Source organism: Mastomys coucha, unplaced genomic scaffold, assembly GCF_008632895.1.
Source record: "Mastomys coucha isolate ucsf_1 unplaced genomic scaffold, UCSF_Mcou_1 pScaffold21, whole genome shotgun sequence".
In the NCBI taxonomy this organism is placed as follows: domain Eukaryota; kingdom Metazoa; phylum Chordata; class Mammalia; order Rodentia; family Muridae; genus Mastomys; species Mastomys coucha.
The window spans coordinates 98464778-98486685 of NW_022196904.1; the positions used below are offsets into that span (position 1 = coordinate 98464778).

Genomic DNA, 21908 nt, shown 5'->3' on the forward strand with positions numbered 1-21908 from the left:
TTTATGTAACCCTGGCTGTCCTGTAAAATAGGCTGGCCTCAAACTCAGAGAGATCCCACTGCCTCTGCCTCCGGAGGATGTGAGCAGACACACCTATGGGATGGTCCTATAATTCAGCTTGTTCCTATAACACATTGTCATTTACAAAGTTCTCACATGCTTGCTTGTCAGGTGGGTTTCTCACAGATTTAGAAAGAAGACAGAGAGTCACCAAAACAGGTTTGTTGTTGTTGTTTTTTGTTTTGTTTTTGTTTGTTTGTTTTTATCATGTGACCAGGCTGGGCCTTGAGAGCAGGCCCCCTTATCTGTACATTTGCCCTATTTCTGTCATACAAAGGCAGCCTGGTGGAGATGCTAAAATGGTTGTGAGATCTGCCTTTAAACCACTAGCTCTTTTCTTCCAGACTGACTACATCTCTAAGGACCTCTACATAGAAGTATCTCCAGGGACCTATTCTGTCACTGTGGGCTCCAGTCCCTTAACCAGGAAGACGCACGTGGTTGCAGTTGACTCGGGGCAAAGTGTTGACTTGGTCTTCTCCGTATGATGTTGACCATCACTGCCGACATTTCACTCTTTAAGTAGCAAGAAGAATAAAACCACCCTATAATTGTCTCAATAATGATGCATCAATCTTGGTTTTAATGCTGGCTGTATTGGGGCAGCCTTTCTGAACTGGAGTCGATCTCTTTCAAGCTCATTTTAACCTGAAATTATCGAAGTCCCCCATCCTTGTGTGCCTAGAAATAATAATGTAATGGTGCTGTCTGAACTGCTTTTACTGCTGACTTTACAAGTAAGTGTTAATTGTGGCAATAAAGGACAGATTGGAGATAAAAAGAATTCATTTTATTGGTATTAAAAAGAAAGAAAGACAATGTTTCCCATGTACAGCTGTAGGCTTTATGAGAAGACAGTACAAATGGGATGCATTTGCCCAAAGCAATGGGCACACTTGCCCCTTTCATGAATAGGCGTCCTAAGCAGTTCATCAGGCCACTGGCAGGGAGTTCCAGTGCAGGCCTGCCAGCTTCTGTGCCCCTCACAACAGGTTCTTTCGAATGTCGCTCCCCTGCAGGTCTCAGGAGAGCAGCTGCTCTTAGGCCCGCCACCTCTCAGCCTCCTCCTGTTCCATTGTCAGCTACTCTTTGTAGCCCCTTTTCAACTGTTTACCTCATGATCCTTTAACTTCCTGTAAGAGAAGAATCTTAATTCATATATGCTGACTGGAATCTTAAAGATTCTTGTTGGGGCTGGAGAGATGGCTCAGAGGTTAGGAGCACTGACTGCTCTTCCTAAGGTCCTGAGTTCAATTCCCAGCAACCACATGGTGGCTTACAACCATCTGTAATGGGACCTAATTCCCTCTTCTGGTGTGTCTGAAGACTGCTATAGTGTACTCATATACATAAAATAGATCTTTTAAAAAAGAAAGAGAAAAGAATAAAGATTTTTGTTTTGTTTTTTTAAGATGAGACAGAATCTTACAGTGTAATAGCAGACTGGCCTGGTATACACTGTCACCTAGGCTGGCTTCAGACTTGAAACAATCCTGTCTCAGTTTCCCAAATCTTGGGATTTACAGGCATGAGCCACAATGCCTGGTTTGCTTTTTTAAGATTATTTCTATGTGTGCAAGTATTTTGCCTGCATGTATGTATGTGTACCACTTGCGTTCCTGGCTACCCGTGGTGTGGAAATGGTTGCAAGTTGCCATATGAGTACTGGAACCAAACCTAGGTCCTCTGCAAGAGCAACAAATGCTCTTAACCGAGTCATCTCCATTTTTAGAACGATGTGTATGTGTGGACTTTGCACCTGTGAGGGGTTTAGAAGGAGGGATCTGATCCCAGGGAGCTGGAGTTACAGGTGGTTGTGAACTGCCTGACTTGGGTGCTGGGAACATTTAGGGATCCTTGCACATACTCCTGGAAGCCTGGGATGAACTCTGTGGGTCCTGTAAGCCTTCTGACATAGGCAAAACATTGGGGAATGTGTGGTTTCCTGGAAAGGAGCCATAGTTTTACCATTCTCAGACAGAATAACCCCAGAAAGAGCTACTTAAGGGTTCCTCCAGTGTCCTGTCCAGACATTCTGCTTTACCCAGATGGCCAGGGCTTTCTTTTAAGGGAATTGTTCCCCTGCTTGTCCAAATGCCCTGACTTCATTGTTTGTGTTCAGCTTCTGGTTGAGTTCGCCATGGTTTTACGTTGGTAGCTTTCAGAGCTAGCTCCTGGTTCTCTTATTGTGACAATGTATTATTCCTAAACCCAAGATCAGCTAGTGGGATCAGTGTTGGAGACAACAGTAGACAGCAGCTTTTTCTTTTTCTAGCTAGTGTCCTTGTAAGGGAATGCACAGAGACATTTTCAGAGGGCAGAGGACCAGTGGATCTTTGGAATTTGACAGATTTGTATCAAGTACCGGCTGATGGAGTGCTGGTACTTAGTACTGATTAAATACCAATTATATTTAGAAGTCAAGCATTATATTTCCTTACAAGGACACAAAGCTGGAAAGGAAAAGGTTCTGTCACCTGCTGTAGTCTCCAGCCCTGGCTCACACATGCCTTTGTACACATGAGTCATCTTTGTCACTTGACTGTGACAGACAGACTGTATCTGCATGGTGGCCTCCACCTATAATCCTAGAACCAGGCTAGTCTGAGCTATAAAACCAGACTATCAAAACTGCTGAGACAACAACAACGGGGCGAGACTTCTCAGGACTAGATCTAAATGGGAAGAAAGATCTGGGGATGGCCCTTTCCCCACACTCCATCTAGAATATTCTGTATGTAGAATATTCCTGATGATGCTCCATGGGCCAGCTCCAGAAATTAATCTTTTCCTGGGATGCAGCAAAACACCCAGGACCCAAAAGAAACATTTCTCTTTTTATTTATTTATATATTTTCTTAAGATTTATTTTTAGCCTGGCAGTGATTGGCATAAGCCTTTAATCCCTGCACTTGGGAGGCAGAGGCATATGGCTCTCTAAATTTGAGAACAGCCTGGTCTACATTGTAAGTTCTATAATAGCCAAAACTATACGCAAAGAGACCCTGTCTTGAAAAACAAAACAATAACAAAAAGATTCATTTTTATTTATATGTGTGTGTGTGTCTGTATGGGTGTGTGCCATATGTATGTAGGTGCCTGTGGAGGCCGGAACAGGGCCGGAACTTTAGCCCTGGAGCTAAAGTTAGCAGATGGTTGTGAGCTGCCCTGTGTGCCCAGAACTCTGCTTCTTAGGAAGAGCAATAAGCACAGGGTTCCTTTGTAGTCCTGGAACTTACTCTGTAGACCAGGCTGGCCTCAGACTCAGAGAGTGACCTGTCTCTGCCTCCAGAGAGCTGGGATTAAAGGTATTCGGCACCACCACCCAGCTTTTTTGTTGTTAAAAGAAGTATAGTGAATAGAGTAGACCTGCCCTAACTGCCCAATCTGGGGTCTAGGGGAGTCACCTAAGAAAGTGGAAACAAGATCTTGACTTCCTGGAATGGAAGACTTACTTCTGTGGTGAGAATGAACTGCTCATAGGCTAAATAGCCCTTTTGCCTAAGTAGCTGTTCTAGGAACAAGCCAATGGCTTCAAATAAGGACTTGCAGTGGATCTCAGTTTGCACAGTGCCTAATGGCCCTTAAGCCTGTAGTTCTGGTGTTCTTAACTCTTAGAGCACAGTATGCCTACCACAAATCCCTCCTCAGTGGACCAGGGACAACAGGCCTCCAAAGTAAAACCCAGGCCATGCTTTTCCAGGCCACCTGCCTCAGGCATCTCTGCCATCTCACCTAGGCTTCTGCTTTTCATGCAATCTGATAGGAATTTAGAAAGGATAGGTAGGAGGCAGAAAATAACACATATCTCCAGCCCACCAAGGTGTGCTCCATAGTCCTCAGCTCAAGGTGAAGCTAGGGGTGGCCACAGTATCTGTTAGGTGTAAAATGAGCAGCAAAATGTGGTGCTCCCCCACTCTTACTGGGGGGCCCATGTGGACAGTACAGCCTAATTACCAACAGTTAAGGTCCAGTCTCTATACTTGCTCAGGTCTTGACTCTCATCAACATCTGGAAGCAGTGCCCTGTTAGCAGATGTGAAGACAGAAAAGCAAAGATATGGCTCGGGATGTTGGTAGAGTACTTGCCTAGTATTCATGATGGCCTGGGTTCTACTTGGGAACCATGTAAACTTGACATGCCTGTAATCCCTGCCCTCAGGAAGTAGAAGTATGAGGATCAGGAGTTCAAGGTCACCTTTGGCTATTTAGTAAGTTCAATGGCAACTTGCACTATAGGAGACCCTGTCTAAAAAAGAGGAAGATATTAAATAGAGGTACAAAACCGAGTACAAAGATCAACTGATCAGTCCTTTCTTATTCATGTGGAAGCTACTATTTCTCTCATCTGATAGTCTCCCCCACAGCTTTCATTCTATGCATTAATCACATCTAAGCCCACTAGGGTGTACCTGACTCTCAAAAGACCCACACAACCCCTAGCCCCTTAGGAAGCTAGTGCCACACCCCTAGCATACCATACCTGGCTTTCCAGGGGGTGGCTCAGGCCCATTTCTCCTCCAGTACCTCCACTCAGGCTTATGAGGGCTGCACTGCCGCAGAGACTTCTCAGAAAGGATGGGGTCAGTGTTGACTGCTCTGCTCACCATCTGTCTCTGAGGCAGTCCCATCTCCAGATGACTCTCTGAATTTTCTTCCTCAGAAGAGGATGACGACGACATATTGTAGCTGAGCGCTGCTACTGGCTCCTCTTTAGGACCTCGTAGGGGCAAAAGCTGAGCTGAGGGCTTCACCTCTGGCTCTGGGAGTTTTCCGGTTGTGCGCTCTGAGGTCCTAGTTAGAGGCCACCAGCCAGGCCCCACCAAAGGGCAGCTGCTCGGACACTGAAGCTGGCAGGGGGCACAGGAGAGGCAGGGAGGGCATGAAAAGGAAGAGTCCAGGGGATGCCTGTGTGTGGTACATCCAGTATTGGGTCCCAGCTGAGAGCCGTGAGGTACCCAGAGACAAGAACTGTGGCAGTCCCTGGTGTGAGGGGTTTGAAGTCTTTGCACAGCCTTCTTCCAGACCGTGGAGGTCACCCACCTGACCCTGTCGAGAGGCACCTTCACTGTCTTGCCATTCCAGAAGTGAACAGTGATTTCTTTTTCGTTAGATGCTATGAAGAGGAAAAGGGGACACTTCCCTTTGAATTCCTGGCCATTTGGAATCCCCAGAGCCAAAACCTCAGCCCCACCCCACTTCTCTTTCTGGATCGCCATTGCTGCAGTGCCCAGAGAGCCTGTGGGAATGTCTTCCTCTATGGCACCTCACTGACCACCATTTCTGGATGATTGGCAGGTGCCTTGTTGCTTCCTTAGCTAAAGATGACCTGGAGGGGCCTGGATTTCATGCAGAACCAAAATGTAACCTCAGCAGAAGCTGTGCTGTTTAGCTGGCTCAAGAGGATTGTCAGTCCCTGGAGGACTTGGTTAGTACCGGGAGGTGAGTCTCCCATCATTCTAGAATGCTTTCACCACCACTACAACACATAACGATGTTATTGTTTTGTTTATTGGTGTGAGTTTCTGAGACAGGTTTCATTATGTAGCCCTAGATGACTTCAGATTCATGATCCTCCTGCTTCAGCCTACTGAATGCTGGAATTACACACACACACACACACACACACACACACACACACACACACACACGGCATCACACCCAGTTCATGCTATGGTCTAGGTGATCAGCATAGACATGGTAATTTTAGGTTGTTTCCCTTGATTTTATTTTATACTTTTTGGCTTCTTGATTTGTTTCTTAAATATTTTTATTAGTTTTTATCCTATGTGTACAAGTGCTTTGCCTTGACATATGTAGGTGTACACATTCATATGTGGCGCTCAGGGAGGCCAGAAGAGGGTATTGGATATGCTGGAATTGGAGTTATAGAAGGATGTGAGCTTCCATGTAGGTGCTGGGAACTGAATCTGAGTCCTTTGCAAAGATAGCAAGTGTTCTGAGCCATCTCTCCAGCCCCCACTTTTTGTTTTTTGTGTTTTTGTTTTGGGTGGGGGGGTTGTTTTTTGGGGTTTTTTGGTTTTTGGTTGTTTTGTTTTGTTGAGAAACTCTTATTCTATAGGCTAGTCTGCCTTCAAATTTGCAGCAATCCTCCTGGCTCAGCTTCTAAATGCTAGGCTACCATTACAAACATAAGCCACCATGCCAGGGTCTGTCCTGTCTGATACTAAACATATCATATAGTCTGGAAGATAGGACTGGCTCAGCCGCCACTGCTGAATGGATAAGGCCGCCAGGTATGGTACAAGGAAGGGTTCTTTTTGCTGTGGTTCTAAGACCCCTGAGCTCTGATCACCAACAGTGCTCCTTGCCCCCATGACACACCTCCCCCAGGGTCATGGCAGCTTTCTTACCTGTTTGTCCTTTTTGCTTCTTTAAGCCCACAAGAACAGTGCCCGGGCCATACCGCTGCTGCTCCGGTTCCCAGGGTGCCAGCACCTTGTCGCCCAGCTGCAGTGAGTGTGGCACAGATGGGGAAAACTGAATGACATCCTCTGGAAATACCACTCTCCGCTGCTGGGCTGGCAGCGTTAGGCCTGTGACAAGGGGAGCCTCAAATTCCACAACCAGGGCCCCCCGCTTCTCCAGCTATGGGAAAGAAGACAGAATAAGATTTGACATTAGGGGCTAGAGAGATGGTTCATACACAAGAGCACCAACTGCTCCTGCAGAGGGCCAGAGTGTGGTCCCCAGCTCTCACATGGAAGCTCACAACTATCTATAATCCCAGGCTCGGGGTGTCTGACACCCTCTTCTGGCCTCTGTAGCCACGTGGCACATACATGCTGCACATACATACATGCAGGCTGTCTTAGTTACTTTTCTAATGCCTTGATAAAATACCGTGACCAAGGCAACTTAGGATTTATTTTAGGCTTAGTTTCAGAGAGTTAGAGCCCATGGCCATCACAGTGGGGAGCATGGCAGCAGGCACACAAGCAGACATGGTGCTGAAGCAGTAACTGATTTTCATCTTGATGCACAGGTACAAGTCAGAAAGAGCTGAGAATGCATTGCCTTTTAAAACCTCAAGCCCAACCCCATCAACACTCCCACGTCCACCATGAGAGACACCTCCAACAAGGCTACACCTTCTAATCTTTCCCAAACCATTCCACCAAACTGAGGACCAAGCATTCAAATATGTGAGCCTATAGGGGCCATTCTCATTCAAAATTACACAAAGCACTCATACACATAAAATCTTAAGAAGAAAAAAAAAGGATCTGAAATACAACAGAGGAATAGAGTATGGCGACACATACTTTTAATCTCAGCACAAGGGAAGATGAGGCAGGAGAACTGCTTTGAGTTTGGGGACAGCTTGAGGTTTGTACTAGGTTCCAGGCCATGCTGAGCTACATATCAAATGTCAGGGCAGTTGAGACTACAAACTGAGACTCTGTTTTAAAAAAAAAAAAAAAAAAAAAAGTTGGGGCAAGCAAGATGTCTCTGTAGGGAAAGGTGCTTGCAGTCAAACCTGACTACCCAAGTTCAATTCCCAGAACTCACAACTAGGAGAACTGACTCCCCCAATTGTCCCACCCATATGTCATGGCACATATATACGCACGCATATGGAACCATGTTCACAAAGTCCAACTCTTAACAGAAAATTATTGGAGCTGGGGACATAGCAGAAAGCATACCTAATATATGCAAGACCCTGTGTTCCATCCCCAGCACTGCATAAACCAAACATGGTGGAGACAAGAGGATCAGAAGTTCCAAGGTCAGGGCATCCCAGGGTACATGAAGTCCCATGAGAAAAAATTAAAACGTGGGATCCGAGAGATGGCTCAGTGGTTCTAAGAACACTTGCTACTCTTTGCACAAATTCCCAGGTTTTGTTTCCAGCTCTCACTCCAGTTAAGGAGGGATTTGATGACCTCTTCTGACCGCTGTTGGCATTACATGCACATGATACACTTAGATTACATACACAGACCAAACACTCACATAAAATTAAAACAAGACTGATTTTAGAAAGAGAAGTCCAAAAGAAGTAGTGGCCACTGTAGTAGAGCCTAGGCCTGGCTCTTGGCACTTCAGGAACAAGATTTTGTGTATGAGAGCAACTGTGCTCACATGTAGGAATTACATCCTCATTCTTCTTTCTCTGAGGCCCAGGCCCATAATTCAACACACCAGATCTTCCTGAACAACAAATGTATATTTTTCTTGCTGTTAAGAAATGAATTCTGTTTCTCCTTCTACAAGTTAACACATTTCAGTCTTGGTCCCAGTACTCCAGCCTGTGATCTCTTTTAAGGAATCAGGCCATTACAGGTATGATTAGTTAAAATAAGGTCACAGTGAGCATGGTAGTAGGCCCTTAATCTGACTGATGTCTTTATACCAAGAGGAAATTTGAGGAGCTGGAGGGGTGGCTCAGTGGTTAAGCACACTTGTTGTTCTTGTAGAGGGCCTGGGTTCAGATCCCAGCACCCACATCAGGGTGCTCACAACTGCCTGTAGGTCCAGCTTCAGGAGATCCAATACATTCTTCTGGCTATGCACATGTAAGTACACAAAGACACAGAAATAAAAATATTTGGGGAAAAAGAGGAAATCTGAATAGAATAATATTCAGAGGGAAAGCCATGATAAGTTGAAGGCAGAGATCAGGGTGACGCTTCTGCAAGCTAAAGAAAACCAAAGATTTTGAGTAGATACTGGAAATTACAAGACTGGCAGGAAACAGACTCTTCCTTGTAGCCTTTAGAAAGAGCCCACCTTGAGACACCTGATTTACAGCCTCAAGAAATGGGAGAGGATAGGTTTCTGTCATTTAAGCTGCTCATTTTGTGTGGCACTTCACCACATAGCTATAGCAACTTAGCCAAAAAAAACCTAAACTTCTGAACATACACAGCTAAGACACACCAGGTACAACAAGGCCACCAGAGGAGTGAGTGGCGAGCTGATGGGAAAAGTACTTGCCTCTGGGGCAGCCTTTATCTGGGCCAGATAATAAAAGCCATCCAGTTCCTTTCTGGCCAGGACCCAGGAGCCACCAGCGTCTCCAACTCTTCCCGGCCAGCTGAGCCCCGGCCACGGCCTATCAACAGTGTGAAAACATGGGCAGCAGGCAGTGCACCTAGGAAAAGCAAATGAGACTGGGGTGAGCACAAAACCTAAAGATATCAAGAAGACCGGTAGAAATGGGTCAGCGTAAATGTGCTTGCCACCAAGCCTAATGATCTGAATTCAATTCCTCAGATTCCACATTATGGAAAGAGAGCAGTGCCCCATAGGTTGTCCTCTGACCTCCACATGTGAGCTATAGTGTGTGTCCTCACCTGGATAAATACATGAATGTAAAATAAGATAAAAACAATAAAAAACACACCTCTGGAACAGATCTGAGGAGACTCACCAAGTGAGGATGATAAGGGTGTGAGCAACAGAAATACCGGGAGAATGTGGCAATCTTTGACTTCCTGTAAAATCAGATAAACTTCTGGAGTTAGCAGAAACTGGAGGCCATATAAGGCAGTTTTTGGATTGGACATTGTTTCACAGTTACCAAAATGAAATCAGCTTGTATACTTGTGTTAACACTTGAAAGAGGAGCTGGGAGATGAGTCCCAAGGCATTATAGGATACTGGAATGAAGTTAACAACGTGACCAGGTAGCCAAATTGTAAGGAACTTGGCTCAAGGGATGTCATGGTTTGAATATGCTTGGCCCATGGTGTGGCACTATTTGGAGGTGTGGCCTTGTTGGAGTAGGTGTGTCACTGTAGGTGTGGGCTTTGAGACCCTATTCTAGCTGCCTGAAAGTCAGTATTCTGCTAGCAGCCTTCAGATGAAGAGGTAGAACTCATTGCTCCTCCTGCACCATGCCTGCCTGGATGCTGTCATGCTCCCACCTTGATGATAATGGAATGAACCTGTGTCTCTGTAAGCCAGCCCCAATTAAATGTTGTCCTCATAAGGATTGCCTTGGTTATGGTGTCTGTTCACATCAGTAAAACACTAACTAAGACAAGAGGTCAGAGGGGTATGGACGTGTAGAGGAGCTCATGAAGGGGCTAAGGAGTAGTGGAAGGTGAGGCCAATTCTGGGGACTCCAGTAGCAGGGCTCTCTGGCCTGGGGTAGTAGCAGAATGAGGGATCTGACCTGTTTGGTTTGGTTTGGTTGTTTGGTTTGGTTTGGTGGTTTGGTTTGGTTTGGTTTGGTTTGGTTTGGTTTGGTTTGGTTGTTTGGTTTGTTTGGTTTGGTTTCAAGACAGGGTTTTTCTGTGTAGCCCTGGCTATCCTGGAACTTGCTGTGTAGACAAGGCTGTCCACAAACTCAAAGAATTGCCTGATTCTGCCAGAATTGAAGTGCTGGGACTAAAGATATGTGCCACCACAGCTCAGCTTTTTTTTTTTTTTTTTTTTTTTTAAATTCAAATATATATTGTTACTTTTTTGGAGTGTACGTGTTTATATTCCCTGGAGCTGGAGTTACAGGCATTTCTGAACCACCTGATATGGGTGCTAGGAATTGAAGCCAGGTCATCTGCAACAGCAGTATTGCACTCTTAACTGCTGAGTAACCTCTGCAGCCCAAGAGGGTCTAGGTTTTGAAAAAGCTGTTTTGTACAAAAACCTGAATATAAAGATGCTTAACTTGGCCATGAACAAGGCAATCCAAACAAATAAATTAAGAACTTGAGCGACGTATTGGAGAGATGGTCCAGTGGTTGAGAACACTCGCTCTTGTAGAGGACCAAGATTTAGTTTCCAGTACCCAATGGCTAACAATCTTCTGTATGTAACTCTAGTTCTAGCAGATCCCACTGCCCTCTTCTGGCCCCCTCGGGTACTGCATGAATGTAGTGCACAGGCTTAGGCAGGCGAAACACCCATACACTTAAATACAAAATTTTAAATTGAGCACTTGGAGTGGCAAGTCCTTATCCCAGGCAGTCTGGTTCCTAGAACTTGCTACAGGCTGAAGTTCCTTTGTCTCCTCATAGTCACACTTTAGAGAGCTGACTGAAGATGCTTTTCTGGGAAATCCCAGGCATTTGAGGACATTGAAGTGCCATTAGGATCAGGAAAAGTAGAGAAAGGAAGGACGAGGGACAGAGGCTGGTACCTGGTGAATGTGCAGTGCGTGGGTAGCCAGGGTGTTTGCGTGGCAAAGGGACAGGTGAAGGGCAGGTCCCAGGGTGGCGCAGCACCATGCAGGTCAGGGTCTTTCACGGTTGTAGCCACACTGCAGTATTTGGGCAGAGGCAGCCCAGGCCTGGCAGAGGGCTGCATGGCCTTCAGCGTGTCCACCTGAAGCAAACACAGGCACGACCACTGTAACCTCAGCCCAGCAGAGGACAGGCCCCCGAGTTCCCACACACAACCAGAGTTCGCCCTTTAGAATACTTATCTCAGAATGTCCCTGGGCAACTAGGGAGGGCTGAAGAACTTAAGCTAGGAGCTTAGAGAAAGCCCCCCTTAGTCCTTCAGAACCTGCACGCTCACTGTTAACCTCTCCAAAGATGAGCCACGGGAAACACCTGGCAGCTCGTCTCCAGTTGATTTTTACCTCCTTCCTCCTCCCCAGGGGCTGGGACTCCTTGGAGCCCGTGCATTCTCTTTACACACCCTGCCCTGACCAACTGACCCCCAGCAGAAGCCACTAACTCCCCTCCTAACCTGGTCACCTTCAGGACCCAGGACCATCCCCTTTGTGGACTTCTTCAGAGGCAGCAGCTGTCACCTAAGACTTGTTAGGGTCTACCTTTGCCCAAATCTGTAGGTCGGACTCCAAAGGGACTTACCTAAAAGTGCAGATCCGGCCTAGACCTCAGCCTTGCCTCAGTCTCTGTCCCATCTGAAAGTTAGAGCTCTTGGCCTTGGTCCAACAACTCTTGGTTGCTAGGCAGGTTACCAAGCAGGTTGCTATGAATGTGAGCCCGTAGGCTACGACAGGGCTCGGGAAGGTACTGAGCATGTGCAGAGGGTGACTGGAAGCATCGGGAAACTTTAAGAGTTGTGGATAAGGTGGAGAATAAGGCCAAACTTTGTATTCTCCCTTTATCTCCAGGGATTCTAGGGGAGTCCTGTGAGGGCGTGCTGGGCTCTCCAAAGGCTGAGGGCTATCAGCATCTACCTAGTGAAGGCTAGAGACCCGGGGCTAGAAAGATCGTTCAGTGAGTAAGCTGCTTGCTGGGCAAGCATGAAGACTTGTGTTCCGATCCGCAGCACCCACTTGGCTGACTTTATCATCCTAATAGAAGTTAATGGACAATTAGTTAACCAAAAATAGGGAGCTCTGAGCTCACTGAGAGATCCTATCCCAAATAATAATAATAATAATAATAATAATAATAATAATAATAATAATAGCAACTGAGGAAGATACTGTCCAGCCTCCACGGGCCCATGCATACACACACACACACACACACACACACACACACATCAAAGGTATGGGAGTGTTTGTAACTCCCAGGAACTGACCCTCTAAGGAGTAGAAGTACCAGGAACAGACTGATGACCAAAGGAATAGAAGTCCAGATTCCGTGGGGCTGGAGAGATGACTCTGTGATTAAGAGCACTGGGTCCAATTCCCAGCATTCACATGACAGCTCACACTGTCTGTAACTCCAGTTCCAGGGGGTCTGACACCCTTGCACAGACACTCATGCAGGCAAAATACCAACACACATTAAATAAATAAATTGTTAAGAGAATAAGGCTGGCGAGATGGCTCAGCAGGTAAGAGCACTGACTACTCTTCTGAAAGTCCTGAGTTCAGATCCCAGCAACCACATGGTGGCTTACAACCACCCGTCATGAGATCTGACACCCTCTTCCAGTGCATCTAAAGACAGCTACAGTGAATTACGCAGAAGGAAGAGGGGCCAGCAGAGGTCCTGAGTCCAAATTCCAGCAGCCACACACATGATGGCTCACAGCCATCTGTACAGCTACAGTGTACTCATACACATAAAATAAATAAATCTTAAAAGAAGAAGAAGAAGAAGAAGAAGAAGAAGAAGAAGAAGAAGAAGAAGAAGAAGAAGGCATCCACATTCTGCTAATAGTCACAGAAGACTGGAATTTTGAGACCGTCATGGTGCCCTGAAGAAATGCCTGGCACTGTGCTCAATGGAGAAAACCCCAAAATATGCACAGGGACATGTATGGGTTTCCCTCCTTCAGCCATTCCCCGCTCCCACCAGTTCCTATTGTGAGTCTGTACAAGCTGGGAACCAAACCTGGGTCCTCTGAAAGAGCAGCAAGTGCTCTTAACCACTTAGCCATCTCTCGTGTACTCTCTGTTTACATAAAACTTCTTGGTGTACACGCACACATGGGGGGAGGGGGCTAGATTTTAAAATGGCCAGTTGTTGGAGTGTTCAGTCCTTCAGTTACATGAGGAATACATCCTCCGTATTGGTTGTGACACTTTGGGTTGAGTTTTCTCCGGCAACTCAGAGTACCTTGATGATGCTCTCAAAGCTAGTTTTGTAATCACCAAAATGACTGTGATCCAGACACATGCCTTGAATATGACTCTAAGGAAGGAAGGCTGACAGCCAGAAAGGACTACTGGTTGAGAATGGGGATTTCAGTGGTGGAAGAAGGGAAAATATTCCAGGTTAGACTGGAAGAGTAAAGAAAGAAGGACGTGTTTGCAAGATTGTGATCTCCTATGGGGATATCAGAGTGCAGGGAGCTTTGAACACCAAGTGGAGCCAAGCATTGTGGCATGTGCCTTTAATACTAGGACTCTGGAGGCATAGGCAGGCGAGTTAGAATCCAGCCAAAGCCATGTAATGAGAACAACAAAATGAAACAAAAAACACAAAGTAAGTGAGAGTAAGTGAGGACATTTAAAGGTAGCCATCCACAGGAAATCATCAGGTAGTGTGAGCCACAGTGCTTTAAGAATTTCACACACTTGTACACACATTGACTTACAGGGACCTACACATCACACACACACACACACACACACACACACACACACACACACACAAACCATTCACAAAGAGATAAAGATTTCAAAATGAGGATAGAGTCCTCTCCAAGCAGAGTCCAAGATGAGAGTTAATGGTGGCCCTGACACAGCTGACAGGACTGGAACAGGAAAATAATATCGATAAATATTTCCAGCACTTCAGGATCAGAAGACTATGGGTTAAATAAGACTGGTAGCTGTCTCTCAGAAAGCAGAGTTGGGTGTGTGCGGTGTGTAAAGACAGCAAGGTCGGAACCCAAAGACAGGCATGTGAGCACCATCTAGCAGCAGTAATGGCTCGGACAGGAAGTTGGGAAGGACATCACTGAGATACATGACGGCAGAGATCAGTGTGACAAACAGAGGGAGGGAAGTCTCAACATCCTGGCAGGACTTAGTGACAGTTGAAACCCTGGAGTTGAGGGAGAAGGAGCTATGAAGACAAATGTGGGGCAGTGTGAGGCAGTGGTCTGCTCAAGTAACTTAAGCTCAGTCGAGTATTTGGCTTTGAGCCCTGGACCCCTGTGGGCAATTTCTGCTTGCAGAGGGTGGAAGAAGCTTTGGTATAACTCCTGAGTCTTTGGTTCCTGTTTCAGTCACAACCCCTCACAGCTGCCCCTGCAGGAGATGTGTGCTCTATCAGGCAGAAAATGCCTCAAGCTTCCAGCATTCTAGCTGGACCCCACACCCAGTCATCTGACCATAAGCCATGCATGCCACGCCCCCTTCTCTCTCTCTTACTCTTTCTCACTCTCTCACTCTTACTCTTCCCCTCTCTCACTCTCTCACTCTCACTCTCATGCTCTCATGTTCTTTGTCTCCTCTCTGCTCTCCTTCTCATGCTCTCTCTCTCCTCTCTGCTCTTTGTTCTTTTCTCTTGCTTTCTTCCTCTCTCTCTCTCCCTCCTTCCTCTCCTTTCTTTCTCTTTACTCAACTGGCCTATTTTCTCCTTCCTACAATAAAATATCTCATTTATACATTACCTCCTTTTTAACTAAGGTACCGTGCAGCCACAAGTCAGCACCTGGGAGAGAGAGAGAGAGACCCAGGCCCAGCAGCAGGCCCCCTACCACTAGGGAGAGAGATAGAGACCCGGGCCTCAGCAACAGGCCCCTGCCCTTGGTACAACATACAGAGGCATGGATGCTCCTTCCAGGAGTGAAGGAAGGTCCCATAGAGCAACTGAAGATGCCCTGACATGGACAAGACTGGACAGTGGTGATGCTGTGCACTACACAAGGGCAGAGACAACAGCAATAACAAGCAATCGTCATGAATCCTGATTAGGTGTCAGGCACGGTTATTCCCAGAATAAACTCATAGGAAATTGCTGTTATTAGTTTCTTCATAAATGATGAAAAACCCAACACAGAGAGGAAGTGAAACTTGAAACTGAACAATTAGATTCCAGAATCTTGTTTTGGTTTTTTCCCCCCTCCATTTTCATATGCATGTGGTACACATGTGTGTATAGGTACGTTCACATATATATGGTCACACAGGGGGAGTGTGTATGTGCACACTGTGCAAGTGCATACAAAAGCTTGAATCACCCTTGATCAATCTTCTACCTTATTCATTGGGTAAGATCTCTCAATCAAACCCGAGCTTGCCCATCTGATTAGCCTTGGTAGCCTGCTTGTTCTAGAGATCCCCAGCTTCCACCTTCAGAGGCTGGGTTTACAGGTAGGCTATCACTCCCACCTGGCATTTACATGGAATGCTGAGGATCTGAACTCCAGGCCTTCTGTTTGCCTGGCAGCCCAGTGAGTGCTTAATCGCTGAGTCATCTCAGCTGCGGGTCCTGGAGGCCTGGAAAGCGATGTGCTAAGCTGCAAGAAAGAGATACGTCTAAACTAATTGCAAATCAAGGGAAGTGTGTGGTGACCACTTAGCACAAAGTGGTTACCAAGTGCAAGACAATCTATGGTAGTCCCTCCAGCTTTCTTTCCATACTTTGGAGAGAGCCTTCTGCCAAGGCTGTGGGAAGTGCGAGGTGGAAGAGCAGAGAACCTGGGAACTCCTAGACCCTTAGAGTTCTTAAGGCACAGAGACCAGCATGGGACTCTCGGTCTGTATGAGCTACTTTAGTACATCTGAAACCTAGGCAAGCAACATGTAATGAAGGTTGGTACTAGGGGTACTGTTATGTCCTCGAAACCACGTGTATGAGAATGTACTACTGGCTGCTGCTTGCAGAAGACCCCATTTGGGGAAGAACTGATTCAAATGACTCTCAGAGCCGGGTCCAGGGAGCTGCAGCTGGTTGGTTGAGGCTTCTTGGTTTCAGTCTCATCCGGGTACAAGAGAGACTGCAGGTAGCTGATATATTTAATGGCCGCTCTGAGGGTCTCCACTTTGCTGAGTCGTTTCTCCAGGTAGTCCTCCGGCAGGTGCCGCCTCAGCCGGGCGTAGCCTTCGTTCACACACTTGACTCGCTGCCTCTCCCGCTCATTCCTCTTGCGGATGAAGGCCGGCCCATAGGTGTAGTCACAGCGCCTGTAGTTGGTGTAAGGCATGGAGAAGGGGAAGGCGTATGGGTCCCCGTAATTGTTCATGATCAGGGTATCGCTGGAAAAGGGCAACAGAGGCAGCTCGTCCGTGTAAGGGGCCGCCGGCATCGGGGCCTCAGGGCATAGGTGGACAGTGACCATGGGGTCCAGGTAGAAGGGCCTGGACAGTGGCAGGTGGGCAGACTCAGTGAAGACCGAGAGCCTGTCTGGAGGGCTGGAGTAGCTTCTGGTGTCCATGGTTTCTTCTTTCACCTAGAAACACCGGAGTGCTTATCAGTTTGGCCAGGTTAAAAGAGCAGTTTTGATCCACTTTCTTCAAGATCCAAGTCTTATAGACTTCTGCTTAGGACTCATATAGAAAAGTAGACAGGCAGTGGTGGCACACGCCTTTAATCCCAGCACTTGGCAGGCAGAGGCAGACAGATTTCTGAGTTCGAGGCCAGACTGGTCTACAGAGTGAATTCCAGGACTTCCAGGGCTACATAGAGAAACCCTGTCTCTCTGTCTCCCTTCCCCCCTCTTTCTCTCTGTCCCTTTCTCTCTCTCTCTCTCTCCTTTCTCTCTCTCTGTGTTGGAGTGTGTGTGTGTGTGTGTGTGTGTGTGTGTGTGTGTGTGTGTGTGTGTGCTGCTGGGGACACTGAACACAGAGTCTTGCACAGGATCAGCAAAGTGCATTGAGCTATAGAGCCATAGCTTTTTGGCCTCTAGCTGTATAAAGTAGCCTCGGCACATTGTAGTTAACCTGTTACCCTGGCCTCGGGGAAGGGATGCTTGTGTGCTTCCACTGTAAATCCTTTAGGGCTCAATCCTGACTTTTCCTTGCTCTGCGTCCTCAGGCCAGTTCCTTAAACCTCTCTGGTCCTCACTTGCTTCCTATACCCACTTGAGGTATTGACTATAAGTGATGTATCACGTCCTGGAATTAGGTCTTTTTCTCTTTCTTCACAGATGGATACTTATGGAGCCTCTTTCTCTGCGCCTCATAGAAAAAACTGACGCTCCAGGGCTGCTTCTCAGGGAGTAATTTTCCAGTGCATTTTGGAGTCACAGGCTTGGCACTCTAAACAAGAAGCGCAACAAGAGCAAACAAACTAAATGTTTATATGAAAGATTAGATAACGCCGGTGCCTCTCTCTCTCATTTGTTTGTATTTTTGAGACTAGGTCTTGCTGTGTACTTGCTTGTCTGATGTTTGTTAGCTAGCTGAGGCAGGAGCCTAGCAGGCATGTGCCACTACACCTAACTTGCCTCTGAATCCTCTTTACCTGAGCACAGCAGGAACCCTAAGACCTAGCCAGGTGAGGGGAGGGCCAGGCTGGAAGACCAGACTCTAACTGGTTCCATCTTTGTGAAAAGGCCTGGGTATGGCCTCTGAAAAGATAGGAATCAGAAAGGGCTGTGGGGGCTGAGAGGCCGGAGGGGGTTGGGGGGCTGGAGGGGTGCTGGGAAGTCCGAGGGGTGCTGGGAGGCCACAGGGATACTGGGGGCTGGACTGTGGGTGAAGAAGGAAGGGGTTGTAAGAAGTCACAGTGGGACTGGCTGGAAATGGAGTGAGTGCCTGGAAAAAATGTGTGCTAAAGAGTCTGGGGAGGATAAGTTGATGTAGTGCCAATTAAAAACTAAAACGGAGGAACGGGAAATGGGAGAGTCCAAATTACTGACCAAATGACCCACAATAACTAACACAAGACAAATGTCTCTGGAAGATTAAACAAGAGCCAGAATTCTGTCAAAAAAAGAAAAAGTTGCTGAGAAGAAACTCGTTAGGAAATTCCCAAGTCAGGAATTCAAGAGGCTAAGAAAAAAGGGCAGGTATGCCTAAGCTACCAACACCAGCAAATGGGGGCAGAGGATGCAGCTCAGCTGGTAGGTACTTGCCTGGCATGCACAAAGCCTGGGTGCATTCCCAGCACCAAATAAACCAGAAGCTTAAGGTTATCCTAGGCCAGCCTGGGATCCAGGAGACCCCGTCAAAACAAGACAGAACTGGCAACTGGTAATGCAGCCTGCACCACTCATTTGTGCCTACAGCTGACAAGTTAAGTGAAACCAAACTACATCACTTAACACAGCCTAGAATCACAGAGGGGATGATTGCCTATGTCTCACAGGTCTTACGGGCCTGTGGGCCTCCATTAGGATATTGACACAAGTGTCTCCATGTTTGTATATGTACAACATGCATACCTGGTATCCACAGAGGCACATGCTGCCATGGCCTGCAGTCTCTCTCTCCTCTCTCTCTCTTTCTCACACACACACACACACACACACACAGAGAGAGAGAGAGAGAAAGAGAGAGAGAGAGAGAGAGAGAGAGAGAGAGAAAGAGAGAGGAGAGAGGGAGATCTGTGTCAGATGTCAGATCCTCTGATCTGGAGTTACAGGCAATTGCAAGTGGTTCCTTGCTGGGAACCAAACCAGGTCCTTTGCAAGAGTAGCAAGTGCTTGTACCAGCTGGGCCATCTCTCCAGCCCCCAGGGTATTGTCTTGAGTATTAACTGATGTTGCAGGGCCCACCCTACTGTGGATGGCATCATTTCTTGGGCAGGTGATCCTGAGCTGCAGAAGAAAGCCAGCTAAGCAAGGGCCAGCAAGCCAGAGAAAGTGCCGGCAAACCTGGTTCCTCCAAGGTCTCTACTTCAGGCTCCTGCTCCCCTTGATGATAAACTGTCACTTGTAAGCTGAAACAAATGTTTTCTTCCCCTAAGGTGCTTTTGGTCGGAGTATTTTCTCACACTAACAGACTGGAAACTAGAACAGCCAGGTTCCTCTAAAGTAAAGCAGATGTCATCAAAGCCAAAATAAAAATAAAAAGCATTTTGAGTCATGCTTTTCACCCTGAAAAATAACTTAAATAATAAATTAACTCTTGACCCAGATGAAACCTGAGTAATTTGTCTACACCATAGGTAATTAAGATTCTACATTTTGGGCTGGCGAGATGGCTCAGCGGGTAAGAGCACTGACTGCTCTTCCGAAGGTCCTGAGTTCGGATCCCAGCAACCCACATGGTGGCTCACAACCACCCATAATGAGATCGGACATCTGGTGCTTCTGAAGACAGCTGCAGTAAATTACACTGGAGCAAGCAGGACTGGAGCCAGTGGGGCCCAAGTGAGCGGGCCAGAGCAAGTGGGGCCGGCAGAGGTCCTGAGATCAACAGCAGCCACACACATGGCCATCTGTACAGCTACAGTGTATGCATACACATAAAATAAATAAAAATAAAATCTTTAGAAAAAAAAAGATTCTACATTTTAATGAGATTGACTAATCCTTTTTTTTTTAAGATTTATTTATTATATGCAATTACACTGTAGCTGTCTTCAGACTCTCCAGAAAAGGGAGTCAAATCTCATTAAGGATGGTTGTGAGCCACCATGTGGTTGCTGGGATTTGAACTCAGTACTTTGGAAGAACAGTCAGTGCTCTTAACCACTGAGCCATTTCTCCAGCCAAGATTTTGACTAATTCTTAAAACACGCATGTCTGAAGACACATTGATGACCAGGCTTTTCTGTTGAGCATTTCCGAGGACTCCACCCATCAGGGAGCACTGAAGTGTGATCACTTAATTCACACAAAAGAATTTAACCATACAATTTAGGAAAATGAAGGCATGAAAGAACAAGAAGACAGGAAGGCCGGTGGGGTCTGGGTGCATGTGTGGGGTTAAGCACAAGTTTATCTCAAAAGAAAGCAATGGATTATTAATGCTGCCATTCCAGGCTTCCACATACACGCATGGCTCACAAACACACCTACCTCGGGACCATCTCAGGTTTCTGTCTTAGAGCTTTTCTGGGAAATAAATAATGAAGTCTTAATGATAAAATCCTGAGAGATTCTTGATACTCCACTGAGCATAAAAACATCAACTTTCACAATTAAAAAAAAATCTAGAATTTAAAAAATAAAAACCACCATTGTGCATACAGTTGAATTATGGGATGGGAGGGCTGGGGGGAGCCTGGAGCTGCCTCCTTCCCTCCCCCCTCAGTGTCTATGGTAAATTGCTAAGGGTTCAAAGTCAGCAGCAGTACTGGTGCCGGATGCCAAAACCTAAGTTCATCAGATTTCGTCAGGGGCACAATCTGAGCTTTGCACTGTATGGGTAGTCATCAATTTCTTAAGACAATAACACAATCCTATTGATGACAAACTCTTTTCAAATGTGCCTGGAGCTTTTCGTAAGAATCATCATCTCCCTGTGGGTCACTGTGGAGAAAGTATCTCTTACCTGTTTCGTAGTTCAAGATGCTGTATTTGGGGCTGAGTCTGACTGAACCTGATTTATAAGTGGTCATTTAGTGAAAATATGCAAAGTAGCTTACAGTTAAACAGAACTGGCTGGCTCTAGTTTAGCTGATTTTTCCTCTGCCTATTATGGAGCTATGATAGCACCCGACAATCTAAGCTGAAAGGTTTGCTTATGAAACTAGACACTTGGGACAGATTCTTTTGTTTAGAGCATACTCCTATTCATCCAGGTAATATAACATTATTTATGAAAAATACAGTAGTCTCATAATATGCAAATGCTGGTTAATTTTTTTTAGAGAGTAAGATCAGTACTTAGAAGGTCCATGTGACCTTTGCAGAATGAGCTAGGACTTATAGGGTGAAGTTTAAAAGTGTCAGAAGAGGACATCCTTATCTCCTCCATCTCAAGGAGAAAGACTTACAGGGTGAGGTTAAAGTATCCCCAGAGGACATCTGTGTCTCCTCAATCTCAAGGGGAAGGTTTCTAGCATCTCGCCAGTAAATATAATTTATTATTACATAAATATAATTGTTGCAGTTTTTTTCTTGAGATACTGGTCTCATTCTGTAGACTATGCTGGCCTTGAACTCCTGGCAATTCTCCAGCTTGTTTCCCAAATGCTGGGCTTACAGGAAAAGCCACTATGTTCAGTTTGTAATTCTTTATCTGGTTGGGAAAATTCCTCTTATTCCCAGTTTTGCAAGAGTCTTTCTTTCCTGTGTATGCAGGTCCACATGTATGTGGAGAACAGAGGACAACCCATGGGGTCATCCTTACCTCTCCACCTTGTTTGAGACAGGATGCATCAGAGGGACAGCTGCTCCACTTGCACTACTCCATGCAGCTTTTTTGAGGGTCCTGGGGATTTGAACTCAGGTTTGTGTGGTTAGCTTTTTTTTTTTTTTTTTTTTTTCCCCCGAGACAGGGTTTCTCTGTATAGCCCTGGCTGTCTTGGAACTCACTCTGTAGACCAGGCTAGCCTCAAACTCAGAAATCCACCTGCCTCTGTCTCCCAAGTGCTGGGATTAAAGGTGTGCGCCACCACCGCCTGGTGTGGTTAGCTTTTTTACCCACTGAGCAATCATCCT

General features: G+C 46.4%; 3 protein-coding genes across 4 annotated transcripts in view; 1 reads left to right on the plus strand and 2 right to left on the minus strand.

Moving 5' to 3' along the window:
- Window positions 1-623, plus strand: part of Akip1 (A-kinase interacting protein 1) — an 8702-nt gene extending 8079 nt beyond the window's left edge. For both annotated transcript variants that reach the window (XM_031387821.1, XM_031387822.1), the window contains one exon: window positions 405-623. In XM_031387821.1, the coding sequence (XP_031243681.1) occupies window positions 405-548 (144 nt within the window). In that variant the 3' untranslated portion in view covers window positions 549-623. The remainder of the gene's footprint in view (window positions 1-404) is intronic.
- A 205-nt stretch (window positions 624-828) lies between these two features.
- Window positions 829-11916, minus strand: CUNH11orf16 (chromosome unknown C11orf16 homolog). The gene is made up of 6 exons (XM_031387820.1): window positions 11852-11916; window positions 11173-11357; window positions 9024-9180; window positions 6434-6668; window positions 4543-5175; window positions 829-1193 (listed from the first exon to the last, which is right to left on the minus strand). The coding sequence occupies exons 2-6, from the start codon at window positions 11337-11339 to the stop codon at window positions 1186-1188; spliced, it is 1200 nt and encodes a 399-aa protein (XP_031243680.1). The 5' UTR covers window positions 11340-11357; window positions 11852-11916; the 3' UTR covers window positions 829-1185.
- Window positions 11917-16142: 4226 nt separating this feature from the next.
- Window positions 16143-20843, minus strand: Ascl3 (achaete-scute family bHLH transcription factor 3). The gene is made up of 2 exons (XM_031384579.1): window positions 20797-20843; window positions 16143-16805 (listed from the first exon to the last, which is right to left on the minus strand). Exon 2 carries the CDS (start codon window positions 16788-16790, stop codon window positions 16266-16268), a length of 525 nt encoding a protein of 174 aa, XP_031240439.1. The 5' UTR covers window positions 16791-16805; window positions 20797-20843; the 3' UTR covers window positions 16143-16265.
- Between the last annotated feature and the right edge of the window lie 1065 nt (window positions 20844-21908).

What these genes read in the sequence shown, in the direction of transcription:
- CUNH11orf16 (XM_031387820.1), bottom strand. Translation starts at nt 11,339, where the DNA reads ATGCAGCCCTCTGCCAGGCCTGGGCTGCCTCTGCCCAAATACTGCAGT. An exon ending in ACGCACTGCACATTCACCAG is followed by an intron (nt 9,181 to 11,172) that starts GTACCAGCCTCT and finishes TGCTTTTCCTAG; the next exon opens with GTGCACTGCCTGCTGCCCAT. An exon ending in AGATAAAGGCTGCCCCAGAG is followed by an intron (nt 6,669 to 9,023) that starts GCAAGTACTTTT and finishes TCTTTCCCATAG; the next exon opens with CTGGAGAAGCGGGGGGCCCT.
- Ascl3 (XM_031384579.1), bottom strand. Translation starts at nt 16,790, where the DNA reads ATGGACACCAGAAGCTACTCCAGCCCTCCAGACAGGCTCTCGGTCTTC.